The following is a 5,313-nucleotide window of genomic DNA, read 5'->3' on the forward strand; positions in this document are numbered from 1 at the left end:
CGTCTCTCTAGCCAGAGGAGAATAAATTCCCTCAACAACCATCCACCCTTCTAATTTCCGAGAAACTTCCGCAGGCTCACTCTTTAACTCATCTGCATTTACACACCCCTATATGCTGATATGCACACAAAAATACAAACTGCCGATTAATACCACAAGCGGACCGATCGCGGTCAAAGGGAAATCTGCAGCTTGTGTCAGCGCTGCTGGCTCAGCTTCAGTAACGGCCACGGACGGAGCGTCAAACCCCAACCCCCGAGCAGTTGAGAGTTGAGACTTGGGACTAGCACGGCAGCGGTGAGGCAGAGGAGGAAACAGCGAGAATCGGACGGGGCGGGGAAAGCCGCCGAGGGAAAAGGGCTCGCTGGCTCGCAAAAGGCGCCGTTTTTAAAGCGGAAAGGGAGGAGGCAAGGAGAGCAGTCCTTCTCGCCCTCTGCCCCTCTGCCACCTCCTTTCTGCCGCCCCGCCCAAAAGAGAGAGAGGAAGTTTTCGCCTCGGGATGCCGCTGCTGGCTTTCCGCTGCTAGTCTAGTCGCTTCCTCCGAGCAGCCTCCTCCCTCTCCAGCGAGCTTCTCTTCTCTTCCCTTTCCTTGCAGAAGGAAGGAAGAAGAGAGCGTAAGGTGGCTTTCTGGGGGGATAGATTCCATTCCTTGTAGGAGGAGAAGGAGGAGTGGGGAATTGGGTAGCTAGGCCAGATCAATTGCTTTCTCCCGATTCTCTGCGCCTTTTCTGCAACCTTTTTCTCCCGTGGCTGGTTGGTTGGTTGTTCCTTGCTTGCGAGGGGGTTCTTGGTTCTCGGCGCAGAAAGGAACGACAGATCAGTCGGTCGGTCAGTCCAGTCCCCTTGTTCAAGTGGCGAGTGAAGTGACGAGCGTGGTTTCTTGCGAGTTTGGAGCCGGAGGAAGAAGAAGATGGCAGCCGCGCCGCCGCCCAAGGCCGACGAGCTGCAGCCGCATCCGCCCAAGGAGCAGCTGCCCAGTGTGTCCTTCTGCATAACCAGCCCGCCGCCATGGCGTACGTGCTCCCTGCTCTGCTTCACCCTTTTGATTTTGCTCTTTGAAAGCTTCCCTCACTCCTCCCTGCTTGTCCCTTCACTGTCCTCACTTTGTTTCTCGTACTACTTGCTGTTTCATACATGTCCAGGCTTTCTTCCCCACTGCAAATATATGCGTGCTGATCACTGACCTGTTTTTTCTGCCGTCGGTGGACATCAGCCTCTTCGTGCTATTTTCACTACAGAAAGTTTTTCATGTTTTTTATTGGGAACAAATTCTTTTGCTTAACCAGTCTGGGAGATTCGCTGATCTTGAATTTATTTATAATGAAAAGGCCTTTCAGTTGCACATCTTTTTACGCAAAATTGATATAGTAGTAGTACTACTCATATCAAATGATACTGTATGTTGACGTTTCTCTTGTGCTTGTAATCTTTGTACGCAGCCGAGGCCGTGATCCTAGGATTTCAGCATTTCATAGTCATGCTGGGCACCACCGTCATCATACCAAGCGCGCTTGTTCCTCAGATGGGAGGTGGAAATGTGAGTCCTCAGCTCTTCATTTATGCACTACCAAATGTCCTCTGTTTTATTCACTTGCATATAAATTCAACATCTCGGAAGAAGTGATAAATGATGGGCACTCGCTGAATTTATTTCTGTCAGGAGGAGAAAGCTCGGGTGATCCAGACGCTCTTGTTCGTCGCCGGCATAAACACCTTGCTGCAAACCTTCTTCGGGTCTTGCCTCCCCGTCGTCATGGGCGGCTCCTACACCTTCGTCGCGCCGACCATCTCCATCATCTTGGCCGGACGCTACGACAATGAGGCAGACCCTCACGAGGTACTTCTTACTGCCCAGCAGAATTGTCTTCTCATCACGTACGAGTTCCTGTACGCAGGCTGACAAATTTGTGTTGCTGTCGTAAAGAAATTCCTACGGACGATGAGGGGGACACAAGGCGCTCTCATCATCGCGTCCACGATTCAGATCATCCTCGGCTTCAGCGGCCTCTGGCGCAATGTTGTCAAGTTAGTCCGAATTTCGGCCTTTCTTCGTCGAATTACAGTACAAGTCCTCTTAGTACTGCCCTGTAGCGTTTCAGCTTGTGCAGTTAGGAGTTGAGTTCACTAACTATCCTGCATCATTCCTGTGCAGATTGCTGAGCCCATTATCTGCAGTTCCTCTTGTTTCACTCGTCGGATTTGGGCTTTATGAGCTCGGCTTTCCAGCGGTTAGTTTCGCTCCATCACTTGCTCTTATCCTCTGCTTCCAGAAAGTATGTTCTTGGAAGAGTGAATAAAGCGTATTCATGATGAAATACAGGTAGCCAAGTGCGTGGAAATCGGTCTTCCAGAACTCATCCTAATGGTCGCATTTTCTCAGGTATCACAACATTTTACAAAGTTCTGATTGGCCAGATCAATGTTTTTAAATGGTTTCAGTAAGTTAATGATGATGTACGTGCTGATCATGTTTGTTTCCTGGACAGTATTTGCCTCATGTGTTGCATTCCGGAAAGGGCGTCTTTGGCCGGTTTGCTGTTCTTTTCACCGTGTCAATCGTGTGGCTCTACGCATACATCCTCACAATCAGCGGCGCCTACAAGAACGCCAAGTTGAAGACGCAGGCGCATTGCCGCGTCGATCGTTCAGGGCTTATCGGAGGAGCTCCATGGTAGGGTCCCAGGAGAGGAAACCATATTTTGTTATAATAATGTGTTGTAATTCTGATGGCATTCGTAACGAAGGTGCTGCCTGAAATCTGGTTTCAGGATAAGCGTTCCGTATCCGTTTCAGTGGGGGGCTCCTACATTCGATGCTGGAGAATGTTTTGCAATGATGATGACTTCATTCATTGCCATTGTAGAGGTTTGTCTGCAATATTTACCCTGAAAATAGGAAACAGATGCTATACATTCAGATTCAGTCATAATAAGATGGTAATTATAATATTGCAGTCCACTGGAGCCTTCATTGCTGCTTCAAGGTATGCAAGTGCAACGATGATACCTCCGTCGATCGTCAGTCGGGGAATTGGTTGGCAGGTAAATGAGCCATTGATTGTACAGTGGAGTTTGTCTCATCTTATTTTACTTGCTAATAATGCATGCTGATCACTATGGAACATCACTTTCAGGGCATCGGCATCTTGCTTGATTCATTCTTTGGGACAGCCAATGGAACCTCAGTTGCAGTGTAAGTATATGTTTGTTTCGGGATAGTACAAGTGGCATTACTTGACTGAACAGATTTTTTTAGTAATTACTTGATTATCTCTATGAACTTTTGTATTTGCAGGGAGAATGTTGGTTTACTTGCTGTGACACATGTTGGCAGCAGGAGAGTGGTGCAAATATCTGCCGGCTTCATGATTTTCTTCGCGGTCCTAGGTAATATATCTGTCTGTGCTAAACTTATTTTTAAAGCTATTATTACTATAGTTTTGGCTGGTGCACATATATTGTTACCCAAACTGATTTCAATTTTGTTTCTTTTGGCAAAACAGGAAAATTTGGAGCCCTATTCGCATCCATCCCATTGCCTATATTTGCTGGCATGTACTGTGTTTTCTTCGCATATGTCGGTACGTCCAGATATCCGAAACCGCTCGTCGTCGTTCGGAAGTCTACATTTGATTATTTTCAGCATGGCATGTTGCCAGACAGTTTGCCACCAGCATGACTCTCATTGGTTCTCTCTCTCTTTTGCCGAGCAGGTGCGTGTGGTCTGAGCTTCCTCCAGTTCTGCAACCTGAACAGCTTCAGGACCAAGTTCATCCTGGGCTTCTCCTTCTTCATCGGCATATCGGTGCCGCAGTACTTCAACGAGTACGCCTCCGTCTCGGGCCACGGCCCGGTGCACACGGGCGCCAGATGGGTACGACGATAAGCACTCGCCTCGGCCTCTCGCCATTCAGCAGCTCTCTGAAACCACTGACCATTTGTTGATTTGGGCAGTTCAACGACATGATCAACGTGCCCTTCTCCAACAAGCCGTTCGTGGCGGGGCTGGTGGCCTACTTCCTGGACAACACGATGCACCTGCACCAGAGCGCGGTGCGGAAGGACAGGGGGTACCACTGGTGGGACAAGTTCAGGAGCTTCAAGAAGGACGCCCGGAGCGAGGAGTTCTACTCGCTGCCATTCAACCTCAACAAGTTCTTCCCTTCGGTATGAATATGATGATGCCGAAATGCCGTCGCGGAGAAGGGCGCTGTGGATCCACTTGCTGGTACTGCTAGCTTGATCCTTCGAGTCTTTGTGGTCAATTTTGTGTATTTATGGACGAAAATGGACTGATTGGACGGGCCGGTGGGGACGCCATGTTGGTTTCTTGGTTTGCGCGGATCAGCGTCTCGTAAGTCATGGCCTGTTGTTAATCTGTGGATGTACATGCGGCTTCCCTAGCCCGGGAAGAAAAGATCATCAGTAGTATGGTGGCTTATATAATGCTAATTTATTTCCTAGTCCTAGAAATTAAAGAGTGAAGCGTTCAATTTATGATATTTCTTGATCCTGCTATGTCCGAAAACAAAAACAAAAAAATTACTCAACCGGATACGTAGTTTTATTTTATTTTTGAGGAAAGGACCATAGTGCCCCCAATTATATTTTTGACGAGTATGTGATACACAAACACTTCCGAGGAACTCGTAAACTTTCTATTTTCAAAGCATGAGTATTACTGTTTCACATACAAAAATAATTTGAAAAAATAGACGCACCATTTTTGGGTAAAAACTACAAATTTACTTTGGTATATGAGAACATTTTATTGTTTGCAAAACAGAAGTATTTTTTTCATGTGCAAGATTATTTTTAATAATGAACATACTTTTTATAATACGATACAGATGCAAGCGCTCACATATACGTGCATACACCCACCTCTATAAACGCACACGCACACACTCTCCGAGAGACTGAGCCGGCATATCATCTTGAGATTTTACGAAGTCATCGTTGACGTCTCGTAGTCAATGGAAATGGCTCCACCCACTGAACGCGTATCTCGGGAAAAATTCTAAAATAAATTCAGGATAAATGTGAGTATCAGGACTGAACTCTGATAGGCCGAGATACCATGTCCTCCTAACCATCAAACCACAGATTGATTAGCATAATGAACATACTTATCAATACAAGGACGCTTATTTTGAGATGCATAATTTTTTTTTCCCAATACGTGTTCTTTTATAGCTCAAAGTACATATTTACTCATTACAACCAAAGTGCATCTCATTTTTCATTGCGTCGATCATCGATGACCTTCACAATGTTGGAGTTGATCACACGTCTGGAGCATCCCATGGACAAG

The 5,313-nt window shown here is 46.8% G+C and overlaps 1 protein-coding gene across 1 annotated transcript; it reads left to right on the forward strand.

The window, feature by feature from the left end:
* Positions 1–357: 357 nt before the first annotated feature.
* Positions 358–4,477, forward strand: LOC119301465 (nucleobase-ascorbate transporter 6-like). Its single transcript, XM_037578432.1, has 14 exons — positions 358–1,013; positions 1,440–1,537; positions 1,661–1,837; positions 1,925–2,025; positions 2,153–2,228; positions 2,321–2,380; positions 2,487–2,671; positions 2,769–2,865; positions 2,955–3,041; positions 3,134–3,192; positions 3,295–3,386; positions 3,503–3,580; positions 3,713–3,873; positions 3,954–4,477. The coding sequence occupies exons 1-14, from the start codon at positions 911–913 to the stop codon at positions 4,170–4,172; spliced, it is 1,593 nt and encodes a 530-aa protein (XP_037434329.1). The 5' UTR covers positions 358–910; the 3' UTR covers positions 4,173–4,477.
* Positions 4,478–5,313: the final 836 nt, after the last annotated feature.

The sequence above is a fragment of the Triticum dicoccoides genome, chromosome 5A (assembly GCF_002162155.2).
Source record: "Triticum dicoccoides isolate Atlit2015 ecotype Zavitan chromosome 5A, WEW_v2.0, whole genome shotgun sequence".
NCBI lineage: Eukaryota > Viridiplantae > Streptophyta > Magnoliopsida > Poales > Poaceae > Triticum > Triticum dicoccoides.